The 20,166-nt window shown below is 38.2% G+C and overlaps 2 protein-coding genes across 2 annotated transcripts in view; one reads left to right on the top strand and one right to left on the bottom strand.

The window, feature by feature from the left end:
* Positions 1–20,166, top strand: part of LOC124410753 (E3 ubiquitin-protein ligase PDZRN3-B) — a 132,608-nt gene that overhangs the window by 6,362 nt on the left and 106,080 nt on the right. The gene's annotated exons all lie outside the window — the stretch shown is intronic.
* Positions 5,152–9,714, bottom strand: LOC124410752 (cytokine receptor-like). Its single transcript, XM_046889347.1, has 8 exons — positions 9,507–9,714; positions 9,089–9,388; positions 7,940–8,260; positions 7,527–7,684; positions 7,246–7,417; positions 6,812–7,123; positions 6,591–6,736; positions 5,152–6,510 (listed from the first exon to the last, which is right to left on the bottom strand). The coding sequence occupies exons 1-8, from the start codon at positions 9,634–9,636 to the stop codon at positions 5,506–5,508; spliced, it is 2,544 nt and encodes an 847-aa protein (XP_046745303.1). The 5' UTR covers positions 9,637–9,714; the 3' UTR covers positions 5,152–5,505.

Below are 20,166 nucleotides of genomic sequence, written 5' to 3'. Positions count from 1 at the left end.
GGTCGCGAGAAATTTTTCAGATATCGTCAGCCACTGAAGAGATTAAAAAAAAAATCATAAAGCCAGTTTTGAAGACACAATTTTTCGGAAGATCTGATAAAATTCACACTGATTCTGTGATTTAAAATCCAATTCTTGAGCACGTCTCGATAATTGAATCTCAATGTTTACAATTTTTTCAAAAGTTTTCAAGATCTCGACGAGCTCTACAAAAAAGTCCCCAAGAGCATATGGCTTTGTTTAATAATTTGGCTACAATAAGAATTCGAAAATATTAGCTAGTGGAATATTCAAAAGTGTCCTCGTGACGTCAGAGCTTGGTTATCGGCGCCATTTTATCACCAGATAACCTAAGTTTTTAATTTTCACAGGGGAAAAATCGTAATTCTTGGGCTTTCAAATTTATCGTGTCGCATAAATTGATGCAACAATCAGTAATACATCTGTTGTACGTTATTTTTTTATAAATCTAATCTTCCAACAGTTATTCAAGGTAAAAAAATCAACAAATAACCTCAAATAACTTCTGACAGAGTAGTTTTATCGTAAAAAGAGAAAAGACATTTTTCATAGAGAATTAAACTCCCTGCAAAAATACATATGCAAATTTTCTTTACAACGCGTCGTTAGCTAATTATGAAAGTCAAAAGTAGCAAAAACCATTTTTTCCATCTGATTCTTATAAAAAAAAATAGAAAATCGCGATAAAGCACCTATAAATATGAATATTAAGAGCTGAAAATTGGACAGCATTGTTTTTTCGACATTTGGTACAATATTTTTGGTATAACTTCAAAAGAAAAAAGTGAAAAATAATTTTAAAAAAAAAATCAATTTTTTAATACAACCTAACGTATATACATATCGTTCGAGTACATGGAGAAAATCGTTCCGTTTTAACTGGAAGTTGGGCATCCGGTACATCCGGCTGGGAACGCCGGGTATGTACGTAGTAAATCGTTCCATACGGCGTCTGGGGGTTGCGGCTCTACATATGTGTTTATGCTGTGTGCCTGTGTATAAATATATGTACACACACACACACACACACACACACACACACACACACACACACACACACACACACACGTGTTCCTAGGTACACGTGTAATCCGGGTCGAGCTTTAAATGGCGCGTTATTATTTATCGGTCTCGCACCACGTGGGCGTGTGACACTGCGCCCCATGCCCTCTGCACTCTATGTGCACTCAGCAAATGCATGCCATGGGATGCAGTAGTTGGTTACATTTCCCCATACGACTGCTATTAGCCGAGCTTTGCCCGAACCCTTCGCTAAATTTCATTTCGCAGGTACAGCTGTTACCGTTTCGGAGAAGAAAAACGATTTGGTCGGTTTTTTTTTTTTTTTTTTGTTTTTGTTTTTTCCGTTCTCATTTTTTAGTATAGTCTGCGCCAAATATTTTCATACCGTTTACCAAGATATTCAGGTGGTGCGAAAAAATTTTACACAACCGAAAACTTGATTATAATAAAGAAGCAAATTTAAAAAATTAACGAAAGGATCGGAATTTTGTAGATATTAATAGTTTTTTTTTGTTTTTTTTTTTACTTTTCGTCAATGTTTTGAACATATTTTAGTTCGTTTGTCTTCTGAATCTAAAATATTTTTTGCAAAAAATTTTTACGAGGTCGAAGTGAGGTTACGTTGAACGTAACGAAACATCAGAGAGAAGTTAGTTATTGTGTAGAAGTTTGGAATGACTTTCGAGAAGTTGGCTTTTCAAGTTATGAGTATATGTTTTTGTTTGTATGGACTTTAATAAATTTCAGAGAAACCTAACGGCGCGAAATAACGATGCTTTTTATAAACACGCGTCGTTACAATAACATTACCAACTTCATCCTCGCAATATTTTGACAGTTGAAAATATTACCACGGATAATTTCGTTATAAATTTCTGTAAGAAAAAAAAAAAAGAAATTTCTATAAAAATCTAAAAATAGATTTTTTCTTCTATTTTTTTTTTTTTTTTTTTTTGCACTTTAAACATTTCCAAAAAAACAAAACGTCATCTTGCAACGTTATGAAACATCTTAAAAAATTTTCAAAAATCGAGTTTTTCATTTCGATCATTTCGACAGCTGGACCATGATGGTCTGTTTTTTTTATATTTTTTTTTTAGCACTTTTAACATTGCAAGACAGAGTTTCGTTTGTTGAAAATGTTTAAAGTGCTGAAAAAAAAAAAAAAAAACAGAAGAAAAAATCGGCTCATTATCGGCCAGGTGTCTAGATTTTTGAGAATTTTTTCAGATTTTAAATAACCCGTTTTCGAAATGGGTTCGAATAATATTTAAAACAAAAAAACGGTTGACGAAAAAAATTTGAAAAAATTCTGGAGCGCCTTTTTCAGATGGGAGAATCGTATAAAAAATTGCGTAACGAATCGAAAATGGTGAGGGAAAACATAGGTAAATTTAACATGGAATGAACCATATATATACACACATACCCACATAGTATACCCATATCTTCCAATATATATATATATATACGCAGTAGTGTTTTAATTATCGTTTTTATTCCCTCAAGGACTTGCGGATGATTTAATTATCAATAATTGCGCTGGTTTAATATTGCTTGTGTATAAATTGCATTAATCTTTACATATTTCTGTGCTTTAAATCTACCTGCATACCTATCTGTACCTTTTTCCCCTCGCTAATAAATCTACATTCGCAGTATTTTACGTACAACATACAAATGATGCGGTAACGACTACGCGGTTGGCAAATTTCTTTCCTCCTATTTTACCGTGAATTTTCTCGATTCTCTCTCTTTCTCTCTTTCTCTTTCTCTTATTCTCTTCATCACCCTCTCACTCTCTGTACGTATGTTTTCATAGCATTTGTACGATCGCGCTCTGTTGTGTCGGGGACGAACCATTACGAAAATTATTTCACGAATCGCTTTTACCACGAATGAAAACATCATATTTGATCGGGTGAAAGCCGGTCCTATATAACACCGAAAGCCGAAAAAAATTAATTGAGTACTTCTAAATGATGAATGGCAGGTTCGGTGGAGAGAGGAAAATCCGGAGCACACTAATGAAAATAATATTGCATAATATCACTCTCGCAAATTGATTTGTCTGGAACGCGCGAGCTTCAATTAACGACGACGCTGCTTTTTTGGAATTCGTTGAAAGATTTTTTATTCGAATAGAGATTGGAAATTTTCATTTCCTCAGAATTATTTTAGCTTTTGGTATAATTTTAGCCTTTTTCCCACTGTCAGGAACGCAAAATAATATTTTATACGTTTCAGAATTTAGCCGTTTCTAAATGATTTTGGGTAATCAAATAAGCACGGTTTCAATTCTCAAATATTGTTTATTCGATATTAAACAGAAATAAATCAATTCCAACTCCTACAAGTTACTGCGGTAGCCTGATTGAAATTGTTTGTTTACATAGACGACGAAGCGAGAATTTTTTAAAACCTAGTCAACGTGATAATCACGATCATCATTATATCCGATTGGATGCCTCCAATGTGGTTGCGATCAACTAATAACATCATCTTCTCCTTGTGTTTACATACAAACGGAAAAATTCAGTTTCATTGGAATCCATTTGAACAAGGTGCGTTTCAAATTGTCTAGGACAATCCATTATATACATAAATACTGGTTTATTTATCTGTAATGTAGTAAATATTGTTAAAGAAGATTTGTTGTACTTTCTAAGCTTCTCGTAATCTTCTCTTGGAGTCTGCAACAATTCTTTAATGGCCAGTGCAATCCTTTATGAAGTACCAGCCGTAGGTACCATCACAAAAAAAACCCATCAACTTGGGTGTAGATTTCCACCCACAACGCTAAAATCCCATAATAAAAAAAAAAGTTAAGGGTCCAAATTCATACTCAAAAGTTGAGGATTTTTTTCCATGAGAATTTCCAGACTTTGTGGCTTCCATTTGCGATTCTTGGACTCATTTATATCAATTAAAAACTTTTTCTCGAAACTCTTTGGTGCATCATATATTTGGTGATATGACTCGGAGAATTCACTGAATGCTCTAGTCACGTGTGCAGTCGAACCTTTCCATTTTCCGATTCCAAATAAGCTTCGTAATGGTGGACAGCATCGGACGAATTAGCGCAAACGTGTTCATTCGATTTCTATAGTCCTTTCTGTGTAGTTCATGTACAGTCGGAGTCTGCGCAACCCAACCACCTACCGGAAGTGGGTATACAGGGTGGTTCTTTTCAATCGCCCCAGGCGGTTATCTCGGAAACTAGTAGAGGTACGAGAAAAAAGTTTAAAGGATTACGATATGGGGATAATAATACTGAAATGCGTTGATTTGTGGATTGCATCAATTTTGAGATTTTTTTTTTTTCTATACTTAGTGATTTTAGATAGGGAACACGTGTTTTGACTGTAACAGGCTGATAGTGGGTTTCGAAATGAATTCGAAAGCGTGACTAAAAAATGTTCATCTTTCAAAATTCTTAGAAGATTATCTGAAATCCAGTGAACTATGATGAAGCAAAAGATATTCGTCATATTTCGTCAACTCCACCTCTTCGTAGTCAGTCTGAAGTTGCAAAATGGTCGCGTTTTTTCCACGTTCTGTTACGCCAGCTAACAATGATTATATTTTTTATTATGTGATTATATTCAAACATGGGTTTCAAGCACTGTACATTTTTTATGCAATGCATCAATGTCCAACCTTGATGTATCAGCGTCAAGTATAACAAAACTTGCGTTTCTCTATTGGACTCACAATGATCGACTAACGTACAATTGAGCAATAATTTTTCAGGAAATCTTGAAGTTTCTGATGAAAGGAAATAATTACCAAGCTAAACTCGAATCAGTAAAAGCTTCTTCCAGAGTTTATTACCAACTGCTACTGATATTATATCGACATGAAAAATAGTCTTTAATAAAAGGAAGCAACTGATTTCGTAGAAAAAATGAGAATGGGAACAGTGAGAAGTCAGACCTTACGGAAGAGGTTAGAAATCCTAATGCATACGTTTATTTTCAAGATGAACACATGGTTTACACTCGTTTTATTATCAGGAAGATTTGTAGTATGTTTTTACATTTGTTGGAGATATCCCCTTTCATCGTACCATGCATCATAATAACGCGCTAATCATACATACGAGCGTAGTATCTTTCGCAAATGTGGCGTGGTTACGACTGCAAATAGAATTCTCTCAATCCTCCTGATTCCCTGAGTATCTGTTTTCCACTAATTCCCTCCCGCCTCTCCTTCCTTCATTGTGTTGACGTGATCACAGCTCATTATGCGGAGATTGATTTCACACCAGTAATGTTTTCAGCAGAAGTCAAAGTAGAAGCTTCGCGCGAGGAAACACTTAAGTACTTCTATGTAAGAATTCGTGCGACGAAGAATGAATAACTATTTACAAAAAAGTAGTTTTGAAATCCTTTATCACACAGGTTTGGTAGTATTTACAATTTTCAGATGTGATGGATTGATGTATTGAAAGTGAATTATTTAATGGTCAAAATCTGAGCCAACGGGTTTCCCGCACGATTCGAAATAGCTATCCATGGCCTTTGCTGCCTTTTCTTGAGCGAGGTTAGCTAGTTGCTGAGCTTTTTTCACTTGCCTCTGTATCGAGAGGCATTTTTTATCGTCTACGTATGCGCTTATCGTATTAAGTCTCAAATAACGAGACTGCTTCTGATGTTTCTCATCCTTATCTGCAACATCTGACTTTGGCCTGGCAGTATCAGAACCATTCCTAATCGCAGTCTCAGTCCTGACTAATATATCGGAGGACCGTTTGCCGCACAGAACTGTACATGCAGACACGCTGACGTTGTACACCACGTTGGGTTCGAGATCTCGAACCACTGTCCTATTGTTAATTTTAATCTGTTGGTTGTAGCCTTTCGGTTCCCGACTGTAGTGCACCGTGTAGTATCGTAGAACACCATTCAAATCAGAGGGTGGTTTCCACTCTACGGTCATGCTCGTGCCTGTGACAGTTGCAATAACATTTTGAGGTGAGCTTGGGGCTGCCTCTAGGGTTGTAGCGAAGATCGAGTCACTATGGGGTCCCTCTCCATTTTTGGTCAACACGGCTATGGACAGCATGTAGGTTGTGTAGGGTTTCAAGCCGTCCACGACACCGCGGATTGTGTTACGGTCACCAGGCACTATTTTTCTCAGCTTCGAACCTTTGCAATTGTTGTGGTACTTGGGCTTTTCTATGGGGCAATAGTAAAGGATGAAACCATTCACGCTGTCTGTTCTATCGGAACACTTCAGCTTCCAACCGATCTCGATCAGGCTTGAATCGACATTGTTTACCCATATAGAATTCATCTTTCCTATAACTGAGTTATGGATCACCGTGCATGGGGCCCATGCCATACCACTGCTTCCTCGATCTGTGTTTGCCGCCACTGCGAATTGGTAGAGTTTCGTTTCGTCTGGGACTGTGATATTGTAAGTCTTCGTGTTCGGAGTTACGGTGATCCAGTCGAGGTATCCCTGTCCACGGTAAGACAATATTTACAATAAGTCAATAAATTACTTCTTCACTAAACGTGACTTGAATATTATATACTCACAGAGCATTGATAAGGTCGGTCCCGGTTGTTCTCGCACCGAAAGATTGTGTAATTTAGAATGTCCGTGGAAAACGTTGAATCCCAAGACAGTTCGAAGAGACCTCCGTCAAATGCGATTTTTGTAATTTCAGTCGGTTCTTTGGGCCCTGGAATCATTTGAGGGATTATGTTGGGGCTTCATTGGAAGGCTTGCGTATTGCATATTCGGAGATGCGACTTACTTTGGTTCTCACTTGGAACGTATATCGTAGATTTCCGTTCACTTACTCCCATGCAGTTCATCGCGACGATTTGAAATTTGAAATCGGAGTTTAGACTGATTTCTTTAAACATTGCGTAGGTTTTTGTTATCTCGTCTGGCTTCAGGTTCACAAGTTTTCCGTCTTCTTCCACGGTATAAACTTCGTACGTAAAGTTGTCGCCATTTTCCAAATATGATGGAATAGCTTGCCAATATACGTACACGTCTCGACTGCTGCGTTTTACTACTGTCTCGAAAGTTCCAAGAATCGTCTTTGGTGATTGTCCTGGCACTAGATATTAAAATATTATACTATAGTTAAATAAATATAGTACTATAGTTATGTTTTCAGAAAATCATGAAGCCAAAATTCTTGTGAAATGGAGAATGAATCGGGGTGGTTAGTGTACTTACGTGTGGCTGCAGTTCTAAATTTCAAATCGCTCGATAGGCTCCATTTATCTTCATCGACTGCCAACGCACTTTTGCTGAAAACTCTGACGTTGTAAGCGGCGTTCGCGTACGGCAAATCGCTTAGATCGAAATACTTTTCTTCATCGCATGATCCAGTTTTTATGTACTTCGTCTACAATCATTGAAATTGGAATTAATGAACCTCACGGAGTGTTTCGTTTCCCACTCAATTGTACTGTAAGTATAATTCTCTATTTCCAACCGGTATGTCTAGTTCTTACCTCCCACTTTTTTGGATCATCCCATTCGCTCTGATAAGAAACCTTATGGTACAGGCCTGGAGGGAAGGCTCCCATTGGATAAGGTATATTCCAATGAAGCAAAGCGCTGGAAGAAGTTTTCCTGACGATCGACAAACCGACCGGCTTCGCTGGAATGACTGTATAGAAAAGAGTTTACGTGTTAGGTTAGAGGTCACGAATACTTGCAGGAGAATTGAATACAAGTACAATTTATACGATGTAGTCGTGTTATAGAAGAGGAAAAAAACGTTCTTCGATGTTGTTTTGGTTCTTTCAAATCATTAGACGGAGAAATTTACATTTTGGCATGTCACAACACGAAGTAAACGTCAGTACTTGTTGGTAAACACAGACCGCGATACTTGTCCAATTTAATCTCAAGCTCTACTTACCATTTGCCCAATGATGAAATTGGTAAGTAAAAAGGTTGGTCCCTAACAAGTTTTCAGCACGCAATAGAAATTTGAAGTTTTCATGGACCATTCTGTATGACGGGTCCGTAAGAGCGTCCCACATACAAGTGTTTGGCGGGAGCAATTGGTCACTGTTTGATTCCGGACAGTTAAAAGTTGACCTTCCACCGGCTCTACCAGGTAGTTGGTAACCCAGAGAGAATCTAGTTGTCACATGATTGGGTGCTGGCACCCACGTACAAATAAGATTCTCCCAGTTTTGCGATACGCAAGTGAAATTTAATGGTTTCTCAGGCTTGACTGTAGAAGACAAATAAATTTCAAGAATATAGTCCCAGAATGAAGGTCATGTTTATGGGGAATAGCTGCATAGGTAAAAAGAAGGTATTATTCAACACTTTTTTATAATTCTAGGATAATGTCTGTGTGAAATTCACACATTTTTTCACTCGCTTTCTCTCATTATATTGCGAGTTCCTGCCTTCACAGTAAAACTGACGCTACAGGAAACCATTCAGTTGTGTCATAATTTTCGAAATTCCGATGGAAATTTGACCAATGAAATCTCCGAATCTGTCTATAAAAAGGACAACTACGTGATTATGCATGAATGTAACGGTGTTGAAACGAAATTTATTCTGGCAATTTTTGTTTTGACTAATACTTGAACTAGATCTTGACTACATCGACTGTCATCTGACCAATACTATTACAGAATAAATTCCAAAAAACTTGAACGAACTAGGCTTTACGAACGAGTATTGCAAATTCGGAGGAAAAACCATAGTCAATCACACATATGAACTTTGATACAGTAATACTAGACAATGCATCGAAACCCTTTCCAACTGTTAGCTCGCTTCACATTGCGTCGATCTTTTCAGATCTTCGCAATGGCACTTTGCATAACAATTTACGTAACAAGTAATTTTTTGACTACCGATAGATGGACGAAAAACAAATAAAAGCAACAACAAAAATTTTTTATGAAACCACAAGTGAATAATGAGAGTTTCTAATGCTGTAAAAAGACTAAGACAACAAAGTTAACCGGAATCGGAAAAACTAAGAGAAGAAATCTGTCGGTTTCACAATCGCTTAGAAAAATATTCAATCTTCTATACTTACACCCAATAGTAACTTTGTTCAAACATACAGCCTCATACCGCGGCTCATAGCCGTTATTCACTCTGAGTTTGCAATAGTACATGTCGTTTGATGGTTCTGGTTTTTCGACATGCAATACAATTGTTGTTTCGTTGATGACGCTGACATATTCAGATTCCATTTCTCTTCCATTTCGCAAAAATACTAAGTCCGTGGAGTTTGTACTGTTTAATCTTGATCCCATTAGGGTGTCATCGAGTATGCAGTATATCCTCAAGGTCTGCCCATACTCCAATGATATGTCACCCTGTGGCCACGTTCCTGGGTTACGAATAAATGGAAGGCATATTAAACATATTGTCAAAATCTTGACCCTGCTCGTCCTATCAGTTTTGATTTTAGTCGACTAAAAGCTGCTGTATAATCCACGTGAACTTACTTCCTGGCGTGTATAGTCCAAGGGCACATTGACTTCCATGAACTCCGCGTACAGTTAGGAGACATAGAAGACACATGAGGTGAAAACCCCAAGTACTAGAGGAGTTGATCAAATGGCACATCTTTTCCATAGTTTTTTCGCACTTTTGTTCGACTCCGTTGCTCTTCGCAGCCCTGTGGCTGCACACTCTATCTCTTTCAAGTTCCCTTACACTCTGAGCTACAAAACTACTATGTTCAATTGTCAGTTTATGCGTCGTTACGCTCCTCGTGTGCGTCGTAGGAACTGAATGAAACACTGCGCTCTGCCAGTCATTTTATACCATATAATTATATAAGTATATCTCTTATCTCGTGCTACCAGAGGTCAAATTGTCAGTCGGGTGGCAATATGGACAATTACAACTTCTCTGAAGATTGGTAACGCAGCTGCGCAGCGAGAACTTTTCTAAGTAAATTACATGTGTGTGGTACATGAAATTATCTTGTAATTCTTTTTCTCATCTTACGAGGGCCATCAGCTTGGTGCCCCCTTCAATTTCGTTGAAACTCATGCATGTTGTAGAACATGGAAAACTTAACGACATTTTTTTTTTTTTTGCATCAGCGGAAAAACAGTTGGAGGGGGTGGGAGGGGGGTAGGGACGGGGTGTACAGCTTGGACGGTCTAAAGTCATACCTATTTTTGAAAGTTTTTATTACAGCAAACGAAAACACTTGAAGCAATTAGAGTTTAAGGGCTTCATTATTCATAGTTTCAAGAATATTTTAGAATTTTTTCAATGTAATCAATTACAAAATGGCGGTGTGACGCATGTATGTATCGAATGACGACGTTTTCAATCGGGTGGCGCAAATCCCTTGATTAATTTTTATCCGATTAACTTGAAATTCTAAGACAATTTTTAGAACTTGTTTATCGATTCGATCTCGACGCTAGATTTTTGAATTTCAATCCTAAAATTTTTTTGTAGCAATTTTACTGTCGGAAAATGAATTTTTTGTTCATAATCGTATATATTTAAAAAAAAGTTTCTGTAAAATTTGGGTTTCCATGTCGAACTCGAAAAGGTGTTTTGCTTCAAAAAATATTTTCTATCTGTTGCAAGCTGGAAAGTGATGTGAGTCAGGACATGCGCGAATGCAAAAGCCCTCGAGTTCAAAGTCGTTCACTACTTGTATGCGCCATGCCCACAACATATTCTGATTAATTTTAACGAAAAAATTCTAAAATGTTCTTGAAACTATAAATAATAAAACCCCAAAACTCGAATTGCTCTAGCCGTATTCATTTTCTTTGAAAAAAAAAAACTTCCAAATATAGGTATGATTTTGGACCGACTGAGCTGTATCCCCCCTCCCCTCCGGAAGAGGTGAAAACGATCCCCAAAGACGGGCATTTGGTGGGGTGGTTTCTCAGTTTTGAATGGAATGAGTGAAACCGAAGCTGAAATGTTTTGTTCATCAATAGAAACATTTCAGCGTTAGTGTAATTCAAATGCGGCAAAGTGCATCAAGAAATCACCCCGTTAAGTGCTCTTGTTTGGGAGATATTTTCACCCCCTTTGACCGTTGTCCGTTGATAAAAAATTTTATAACATAATACTGTTTTTCCCTGTCTGAATTGGTTGTATTGCTGTATGGTTAACCACTGTAACTACAGACTTACGCAGAGATAATTGACGTCTACTTTATTGGTTCGTTACTAATTTATATTGGGCCGCTATTTGGCACAAGCAATCCTAAACCTTCAAGATTAAACTGCAGACCATGCAATAACGTTGATTTCATGGACAAAATTTTATCTTTGAGAGAAGAAGAATGATTCCTTGTGCAATTTCTCCATCCTTCACTTGCATGATAAACTGCACGGATAACTTGCCTTTAGCCTCGACTTGAGGATAAGTGATTCTATTATTGTATCGTAATTGCGGTTCAGATTATTTTCCCGCCCATGCTACTTGGAAAGTGATTATGTCATCACGTACGCATCTCTACGTTTTTTTCGGACTTCACAGTAATGGTGCTTCCGAGAAGGAGATAAGGTTGAAAAAACTGTGGTTTCACCCATATGCCTTTATTTGAGTAGCCAGTATTTTAGTCGATTTCTTAATCGTCTACTTGCAGATTAAACTGTACGGACGACTTTACCTTGTTCTTTACTTGGAAATTGATAATTCTGCTCTAATTCTTCAAAAGTTATTATTTCATCAGATGAATATCTCTAAAAAATTTTCTGGCATCAGAGTAAAGGTGCTTGCGAAAACGAGATAAGATTAAAAAATACTTTGGTTTTATATGTGTGTCTATATTTGCGTATTCAGTGCTCATTACAACTTATTATGCATGATTAGATACACGAGAGTTGTGTGTTTGTTTTTTATCCGTTTATACTCCGCAGAATAGCTATCAGATCGATCAATTATCGCATGTCTAATGGAATAAGGACGTAAGCGCCATTATACGACCTTTTGCCACGTGTAATGGTATAAAAAGGTGTATTTTTCCCTTTGTATTCACGCGAAAAACATGAGAATACGTTCGAAAGCGTTGAAATTGAAAAACGGATCAATAAACGGTAAAATATTGGAAACACTGTCGATTAGGCTCTTTCATCACGAACTTTATGAAAAATAATCACCTTCCTTAACGATGCAAGGCTGCATGTGCCCACAAAAAAAAAAAAAAATTATCCGCCCTTTTACGACAAAATTCGCTTTTTTGGTGCACATTTCCTTATACAATCAGACACGCAATGAATTAGCTGATAACGTTTTTTTCAATAAGTTTCTCATTGTTCAATAGCAGGCGTTTAATGTCATTGACTCTTGAGATGTTGCAGGGATTGCAAATCGTATATAGTCGCAAAGGCTTCGAATTTTTGCAGTTCTGGATTTAGGAACACAATGAATGGGGTGAGGAAATTATTACAAGTTTTACTGGTATCAACATTTTGACAGTTAATAACTGTCATGGCTTCGCTTTAATAACTCTTAGGATGTCTTTTTCCATCGTCTACATACAATTGATTAATATATCATGCTTTTGTGTTACTACGCTCACAAGACTCCACGAGTTGTTGGAGGGACCTTTTGTACTCTTTTAGAGCACTCATGGCTCGTCGTTGGGCTTTCGCAGCATCATTTTGAGCATTCAAAGCGCGTTTTAGAGCTCCGCTCAATTCGGATTGCTTCATGACGCATTCGTTCTGTGATTCCTGGGGTATCGGTGGTGCCTCAGAAGTAGAAAAGAGGCCCAAATCACTGCGTGATACCTCTTCGTTCATGGTAAACGGAGCTACAGATACTTTGTAGCTGGTATCGGGACTCAGTCCCGTCAAGACGACACTCGTCGTATCGACATTGCCAGATACTATTCTGATCATCTCAGGATCTTCGCAGCGGTAATCATTTTCACTCACTGGACAGTAATATACATGGAAACCTTCTATAGGATTCATTTCAGTCAGATACCGCATTGTGAATCCAAACTCAATCATGTCAGGCCCACGGGCAAGCTTCCAAACTCCATCCACTTCTGGAATCGATTTGTCGTACGATACCGAGTGTGAGTACCAGCTCATGCCGCTGCTGGCTTCTCGTGTGTTAGCCGCTATCGCAAATCGGTAGGTCTTCCTTGAGTCAGACACCGCGACGTTGTATTCAGAAATATTCGGACCAACATGAACCCAGTCAAGATATCCCTGAACAACATGAGGATGAAAAGTAATAAAAGACAAATTTCTCGTGTGTGCTGTCGCGTGCGTACAGAAATCACAATATACTCACAGTGCATTGATTGGGTAGGACCGAATCATTCTCGCACCAAAATATCGTCTGATCAACGATGTCACTAGAATTTGTTGGTCTCCACCTCAATCCGTAAAGACTACCGTCGAATGTAATTTTTGTCACTGCATTTGGCGGCCATGGTCCTAGAATAATTCGAGTGATCGTGTTGGCACATGATTGAAAAAGTTGTGTATTGTACATTCGAAGACGAAACTTACTTTTGGAGAAACTGGAAACGTTTATTGTAGCTTTCTCTTCACTTGTTCCTTTACAATTGATCGCAACGATTTCAATTTTGTAATCCGCGTACAAATTGATTCCCGTGAACTTTGCATAAGTTCTTGTTATCTCGTCTGGCTTCAAGTTCAACATTTTACCGTTCTCTTCCACGCTAAGAACTTCGTACCTAAACTGGTCTCCATTTTCCAAGTATAGTGGAATAGTTTGCCAATATACGTAGAGTACTGTTTTATCGTCGTTGTCTCGAATAAATTCGAAACTTCCGATGTCAGTCTTTGGTGCTTTGCCCGGCACTGAAATGACATTAATCGATCACCTTTTTGAAATGCTGCGTCTTCGAAATCTGTACATTTAATGTACTGATTGGTACAATATCCGACATGATCCACGATTACACAATTGTCAGAAAAAATTAGTTATCAGAAATTGATATTATCCAGGTAAACATTTTCTAATAACAAATGGATAAATATTCAATAACTCACGTGTCGCCGAAGTTCTAAAGCTGATGTCACTAGACTGAATCCAACTATCTTCTCCGACCGCGGACGTACTTTTGCTGAAAACTTTAACATCGTAAACTGTATTTGCGTATCGCAAATTGGTAAGATTAAAACATTTTTCATCCTGACGAGGTGCGGTCCTTATATATTCCGTCTGAAATCATCAACACGTGAATTGATCAAGACTGCATAGTTGTTTACATATTTTCAATTTCTCACTCTTGCCAAGAGTGTCGTTATTTTTTCATCGTCATATTACCTTCCAAGATTCTTTACTGTCCAAAGCACTTCGGTAAGAAACCTTATGGTACAGGCCTAGAGGGAAGATTCCCATTGGATAAGGTATATTCCAACGAAGCAAAGCGCTGGAAGAAGTTTTTCTGACGATCGACAAACCGACCGGCTTCGCTGGAATGACTGTATAGAAAAGAGTTTACGTGTTAGGCTAGAGGTCACGAATACTTGCAGGAGAATTGAATACAAGTACAATTTATACGATGTAGTCGTGTTATAGAAGAGGAAAAAAACGTTCTTCGATGTTGTTTTGGTTCTTTAAAATCATTAGACGGAGAAATTTACATTTTGGCATGTCACAACACGAAGTAAACGTCAGTACTTGTTGGTAAACACAGACCGCGATACTTGTCCAATTTAATCTCAAGCTCTACTTACCATTCGCCCAATGATGAAATTGATAAGTGAAAAGGTTGGACCCTAACAAGTTTTCAGCCCGCAATAGAAATTTGAAGTTTTCATGGACCATTCTGTATGGCGGGTCCGTAAGAGCGTCCCACATACAAGTGTTTGGCGGGAGCAATTGGTCACTGTTTGATTCCGGACAGTTAAAAGTTGTCCTTCCACCGGCTCTACCAGGTAGTTGGTAACCCAGAGAGAATCTAGTTGTCACATGATTGGGTGCTGGCACCCAAGTGCAAGTAAGATTCTCCCAGTTTTGCGATACGCAAGAGAAATTTAACGGTTCCTTAGGCTCGACTGTAAAAGACGAACAAATTTCAACAATATACTCCCGGAATACAGGTGATATTTATAAAAATATCTTTCTACTTAGAAAAATATTCAATCATCTATACTCACATCCAATAACAACTTTTTCTGTACAAACGGGCTCATACTGTGGCTCTTTGCTGTTATTTATTCTGATTTTGCAATCGTAAAGGTCGCTTGATGGTTCTGGTTTGTCGACATACATTGCAATTGTTGTTTCGTTGATGATAGTTACATACTCAGGTTCTATTTCACTTTGGTTTCGGAAAAATACTAAATCCGCACGAACAGCACGATTGCAGGATCAGTCCGCTCCGATGTATACTTTCGGAGATATGAATTTTCAAACATAGCAGTGCAACAGTGATATACAAAACTTTACATAGCTCGAACTCGGCCATTTTTGAAAAAATTTCAAAATCCTTGAAATTATATTTTTTTTTCACATAATACTACGGATATTTCAAATGGCGCAAAGATCCGTGACTTGACGGTTTTTTTTCGAGTGAAGTGACGTGGATCCGCTCATATACGTAATATTGGTGAAGCAATTTTCGACGATATTTAATGCTTCATTTTGTAAATTTCAATCGTTAACTTATTATTTATTGATTCTTGACATCAATCAAATTGTAGAAAACTTGTACAAAATATAATGTACAGGTGAAATATGTAAATTTCCTTGTTTCTTCTGTTCAGTTTTCTGACTATTAAAAATTCAAAATGAATAATTTAATCATTTGTTCATTCATTTACACATACTGGTTAAAATCAATGTTTTCAAACAATTAAAGCTTTTGTGTTTTGATGTTGTGACGAGTATATTGTTTTTGATATTTAAACTAGTCCTTTTCGTTAGCAAAAGGTTCTGAAATTGATATTTTTCAATCACTTAACTCTATTTTATTTAAACAAGATTGATTTCTTTTTCAATTTTGTCGTCGTCCACTCAAGTACACATTAAACTATACTGATATCCTGACCTTATGCTCCTCTACTTGAAACTTGATAATTCTGTTATTGATAAATAATTACTGCTCAGAATATTCATCCTCCTTCGCTTTACGAATTTTTCCGGCTTTATAGTAAAGCTGCTTGTAAAATCGAGATAAGATTAAAAGCACTTTTGGTTAAACCCACATGTCCATATTTGCGTATACAGTTCTCAATAACACTCAGTTATGCATGTACAGATACACAAAAGTTTTGTGTATATTTTTTATTCGTTTTGTACACAGTACAATACCTATAAGAACGGTCAAATATCTTAGCCAATAACGTTTTTACTGTAAGTTTCTCGTTTTTCAAGATCAGTCATTCAATACCATTAAACTGTTGGAGATAAGTTAAGATGCTGTAGAGATTGCAATTCCTAACTGACCACAAAGGTTACGAATTCTTGCAGTTCTTTTGGATTTACAAACACAACGGATCCTCACTTCTTACGACTACTTTAGTGCGTTAATGATCTCAAATCGAGTACTCACTTCAATCTTTAGGTGGAGGTAAGGAAATTTTCAATAGCTTCAGACTTTATTACAATGTTCACTGACACCAATATTTCGACAGATAGCGGTGAAGCTTCTTTATCAACTCTATGGATGGGTTTTACCATCCTGTACATGCATGTGATGAGTATATCATGCCTTTGCGGTACTGTTTGAAAATTGATGATGTGGCTCAGTCAATTTGTTGATCACAAGACTCCAAAAGTTCTTTAACGGACTTGAATGCCGCTTCTTGAACACTCGCGGCATGCCGTTGAGCATTCACGGCGAGTTTTAGACCTTCCCTGACTTCGAATCGCTTCATGGTACAGTCATTCTGCGATTTCATGGGTACCGTAGGCACTTCAAGAGTAGAAAAGAGGCCCCTGTCGCTTCGTAATCCCTCTCCGTTAGTGGAAAATGGAGCTATGGATATGCTGTAGGTGGTATCAGGAGTTAGGCCCGTCAGAACAACGCGCGTTGTATGGACATTTCCAGATACTGTGCTGATCATCTCAGGACCCTTGCAGCTGTAGTCAGTTTCACTCACTGGACAGTAATATACACGGAAACCTTCGATACTGTTCGCTCCAATTAGATACCGCATCCTGAATTCGATCTCAATCAAGCTTGGCTCACGGTAGCTTCCCCAAAGTCCATCAACTCTTGCAATCAATTTGTCGTACGATACCGAGTGTGAATGCCAGCTCATACCGCTGCTGATTCCTGGTGCGTTAGCCGCTATCGCAAACAGGTAGGTCTTCTTTGGGTCAGGCACCGCAACATTGTATTCAGAAATATTCCGACCAACATGAACCCAGTCAAGATATCCCTGAACAACATGAGGATGAAAAGTAATAAAACAACAAATTTCTCGTGTGTGCTTTCGCGTGCGTACAGAAATCACAATGTACTCACAGTGCATTGATTGGGTTGGACCGAATCAGTCTCGCACCAAAATATCGTCTGATCAACGATGGCGATAGAATTTACTGGTTTCCACCACAATCCGTGAAGACTACCGTCAAATGTAATTTTTGTAACTGCCTTCGGTGGCAATGGTCCTAGAATAATTCGAGTAATCGTGTTGGCAAATGATTGAAAAAGTTGTATATTGTACATTTGAAGACGAAACTTACTTTTGGAGAAACTGGAAACGTTTATTGTAGCTTTCTGTTCACTTGCTCCTTTACGATTGATCGCCGCGATTTCAATTTTGTAATCCGCGTACAAATTGATTCCCGTGAACTTTGCATAAGTTCTTGTTATCTCGTCTGGCTTCAAGTCCAACATTTTACCGTTCTCTTCAACGCTAACAACTTCGTACCTAAACTGGTCTCCATTCTCCAAGTATGGTGGAATAGTTTGCCAATATACGTAGAGTAATATTTTATTGTCGTTTTCTCGAACAAATTCGAAACTTCCGATGTCAGTCTTTGGTTCTTTGCTGGGTACTAGAATCACCTTAATCGATTATCATTTCTGTTATGGTGCTAGTTTAAAATATATACTCAGTTACACAACTGTCAGACAAATTAGTTATCAGAAATTGATATCACAACAGAAAAATTTATCATACATTTGTAATACAACTTACAACCAGTCTCCACTAAGTGATACTTAAGAAAACATTCTGCTTGTTGCAGATGAATGAATATTTAATATCTCACGTGTCGCCAAAGTTCTAAAGCTGATGTCACTAAACTGACTCCATCTATCTTCACCAACTGCCAACGAACTTTTGCTGAAAACTCTGACGGTGTAAGCGGCGTTCGCGTACGGCAAATCGCTCAGATTGAAATACTTTCCTCCATCGCGTGCTCCAGTTTTTATGTATTTCGTCTAGAATCATTGAAATTGGAATTAATGAACCTCACGGAGTGTTTCGTTTCCTACTCAATTGTACTGTAAGGATAATTATTTATTCTTAACCGGCATGTCTGGTTGTTACCTTCCACTTTTTCGGATCATCCCATTCGCTCTGATAAGAAACCTTATGGTACAGGCCTGGAGGGAAGGTTCCCATTGGATAAGGTATATTCCAATGAAGCAAAGCGCTGGAAGAAGTTTTATTGACGATCGACAAGCCTACGGGCTTCGCTGGAATCACTGTACAGTAAAGAGTTTACGTGTCAGGTAAGAAATCACAAAAACAACGAGAAAATAACGAAAAAATCTGACTTCAATACACATCCGACCATGGAATCTTTGCCCGTTTAATTCAACCCCAAGCATTCAATACTCACCATTTGCCCAGTGATGGAAATGATAGATAAAGAGTTGGCTTCCGATAACGTTTTCTTCATACAGTATAAATTTGTAGAACTCAGGAACAATTCCATAGGGAGGATCCGTCGAAAGGTCCCATGTACAAGTGTTCAGTGATGGGTCTTGGCCCGCGGGGCAATCGAATAACGTCCTTTCGCCGGATCTACCGGCTACCTCATATGCCAGAAAGAAACGAGACGTGATGTAATTGAGCGCTGGTTTCCATGTACAAGTAAGGTTCTCCCAGTTTCGTGAGACACATTCAAAACTCGTTGGTTTCAAGGGTTTAACTGTCGAAAATATCAAAATTAAGCCGAATGGAATGAAAATCACATCGAAATAACGTACAATTCACAACTTACATCCGATGGTAACTTTGGTTTGAGATACTGGAGCGTATGACTTGTGATACCCGTCACTCAATCTGAGTTTACAGTAGTATGTGTCAACCGATGGTTCCGGTCGTTCCACGTACATTGTGATCGTTGATGCGTTTACCAGAGTTACAAACTCCCGTCCAACTTCCCGTTCATTTTTAAAAAATACCAAATCCGACGCGGTTTTACCACAATATCTCGCATCAGTCAGGCTTTCATTAAGCATGCAGTACATCTTCAAGGGCTGACCGTACTCCAATATCACGTCACCCGATGGCCACGTTACTGATTCATATTTAAAACAAATTCATTAACGGATTTTCGGAATACTGATGACACTCAGTCACTGTAATTTCTCTACAGAAACTTACTTCCAGGTGCGCTTACGCCAGGAATACATCGATCAGGATCCGCATCGGCGAAAGTACCGAAAACCAGAAGACACAGGATAAAATATATCCAAGAACCAGACGAGCTCATTGAGCTGTCCACCGAATGTCGATGTTCGAGCATCTTTCTCGGAAGTCGCTAAAATTCAACCACTTTACGTTAGTCACACTTCTAAACCATTACTGATGCGTAAGTCAATAGGTAGTCAACAATCGAGATCCTCACCCGTGAATGAACCCGGAACAGTTCCTCTTCGTAGCAGGCAGAGCGCACACAATGGATATTCTTTTCCAAGTACCTACCTAGTACCGTCCTACCCAAAGACCCGAACAAGTGATCACCAACGAAAATTTTCCTGTTTTATGCAGTGAAATCGTGAACCCCCCCCTCCATGCAGTTTCTAGGAAGTAATTAGTTGCTCTTTTAACCTGTCCATTAAAGTGAATACTATCTTAGTACAGATAGCTCGAATGAGAGTCCAAGACCATCCAATTACTTCATGGCGTTATCATGTTTGGAAATCCCTATCTTGTCGTATTTTATTTTCTTTCCGGTCAAAAGCGGAGAATTCGGTAAGCTTGATGGTTCCAACCAATTAAT

This window comes from Diprion similis, chromosome 10 (assembly GCF_021155765.1).
Source record: "Diprion similis isolate iyDipSimi1 chromosome 10, iyDipSimi1.1, whole genome shotgun sequence".
NCBI classification, from domain to species: domain Eukaryota; kingdom Metazoa; phylum Arthropoda; class Insecta; order Hymenoptera; family Diprionidae; genus Diprion; species Diprion similis.
This window is presented reverse-complemented; position numbering and strand designations above follow the sequence as displayed.

Excerpts from the sequence above, each read along its gene's own strand:
- LOC124410752 (XM_046889347.1), bottom strand. The coding sequence starts at position 9,636 with ATGGAAAAGATGTGCCATTTGATCAACTCCTCTAGTACTTGGGGTTTT. Across the intron at positions 7,124-7,245 it reads ATTTAGAACTGCAGCCACAC|TGCCAGGACAATCACCAAAG; the intron begins GTAAGTACACTA and ends TTTAATATCTAG. Across the intron at positions 6,737-6,811 it reads CGTTCCAAGTGAGAACCAAA|GGCCCAAAGAACCGACTGAA; the intron begins GTAAGTCGCATC and ends AAATGATTCCAG.